The 1,336-nt window shown below is 29.7% G+C and overlaps 1 protein-coding gene across 1 annotated transcript; it reads right to left on the bottom strand.

The window, feature by feature from the left end:
- Positions 1-60: 60 nt before the first annotated feature.
- On the bottom strand, positions 61-1,275 carry LOC107885770. Its single transcript, XM_016809466.2, has 3 exons — positions 1,096-1,275; positions 907-1,026; positions 61-847 (listed from the first exon to the last, which is right to left on the bottom strand). The coding sequence occupies exons 1-3, from the start codon at positions 1,162-1,164 to the stop codon at positions 482-484; spliced, it is 555 nt and encodes a 184-aa protein (XP_016664955.2). The 5' UTR covers positions 1,165-1,275; the 3' UTR covers positions 61-481.
- Positions 1,276-1,336: the final 61 nt, after the last annotated feature.

Genomic DNA, 1,336 nt, shown 5'->3' with positions numbered 1-1,336 from the left:
TCACTAAGAAAAATACAAAATATGAATAATAATAAAAAATACACAATAAGTAAATAATACTATCAGCACGTATGATAATGAAATATGATAATGAAATATGATAGTGGAATATGATAAATGATGATATAAGACAAGATACATATATTTATGCGTGTCCTACGACCGTTATTGGTGACGACTTCACGAATTCACAGTGAGCATTTTTGGTAAATGTTCAAACAGATAAATCGGGAAATAGCAATAATTAAACGTAAAATAGAGGATAATATGGAAAAAAATGAATTATCATCAATCGTAACATCGCGTGATGTTAATTGGTGGGTATATGGTATATTCAGCCCTGGAGAATTATTTTGGTAACGGAAAGTCAAATCCAAATATTCGATTCAAGGAGGTTTTAATTGGATGGATGAAGGAGTCAATCAAGAACACAATAATAATAAGACGGTGCAACAAATACATAATATGTATAATAGCACGGTCACGGTACCTTACTATCATTATTATTGTAATAATGATTGTGTATTGTGACCGTGCTATTATATATATGATGTATTTCTCGCACAGTCTTATTAATATTATGTTCCTGGTGGACTGTTACATCCGTCCAGTTAGAACCACTAGCTTGAATTGAATTAGGATTTGACTTGCCCTTCCCAAAATAATTCTCTAGTGCTGAGTATACCGTTGAATAACCCTCTTTTACTGCCAGCCAACCATTAACATCACGTGATGTTATGACGTTTGATGACAATTCACTATTTTCAATGTCCTCTATTTTATGTTTAATTAATGCTATTTCCAAATTTATCTGTTTGATTTCGTCCCATAGTTCGTTATTGGGTCCCTATAAAAAAAACATTAAAAATAATTATAGTTTTTATACATTCTAAATTTGGAACTTACTGAAGTCGGCTTCCCTATAACTTTGAATGTCAAGCAAAGTGTGATTAAGGTTACGAATACAATAATATAAAGCATTTTTCTTGAAAATTTATTTTTTTCTGGAATATTATACTCTTCAATCTAAAAAAAAATACATAACATTATTATTTTCAGTTAAATTAATCGAAAAATATTGAAATATATACTTACGTCTATGATACAAGAATAATTGTTGCACATATTAGCCGCACGTTCAACAAAGTGAGTTGTTATTTTCATTTATTTCCAGCCTTGCAAGGTTACTATGTTGATCTTTTTCCTGTTATTGGCCAGCATAGAATTAATAACTTAGTGGGTTAAAACTGTACCATATTTTTGTAGTTTTAGACAAATAAGTGGAAACGGAGATAACAATTTCTCAACTTAAATATTCTTAGAACTTAATAACTAA

The sequence above is a fragment of the Acyrthosiphon pisum genome, unplaced genomic scaffold (assembly GCF_005508785.2).
Source record: "Acyrthosiphon pisum isolate AL4f unplaced genomic scaffold, pea_aphid_22Mar2018_4r6ur Scaffold_13794;HRSCAF=14437, whole genome shotgun sequence".
In the NCBI taxonomy this organism is placed as follows: Eukaryota; Metazoa; Arthropoda; class Insecta; order Hemiptera; family Aphididae; genus Acyrthosiphon; species Acyrthosiphon pisum.
The sequence above is the reverse complement of the archived record's forward strand: the minus strand, read 5'-3'. Positions and strand labels throughout refer to the sequence as shown.

What these genes read in the sequence shown, in the direction of transcription:
- LOC107885770 (XM_016809466.2), bottom strand. Translation starts at nt 1,164, where the DNA reads ATGAAAATAACAACTCACTTTGTTGAACGTGCGGCTAATATGTGCAAC. An exon ending in ATTATTCTTGTATCATAGAC is followed by an intron (nt 1,027 to 1,095) that starts GTAAGTATATAT and finishes ATTTTTTTTTAG; the next exon opens with ATTGAAGAGTATAATATTCC. An exon ending in TTATAGGGAAGCCGACTTCA is followed by an intron (nt 848 to 906) that starts GTAAGTTCCAAA and finishes TTTTTTTTATAG; the next exon opens with GGACCCAATAACGAACTATG.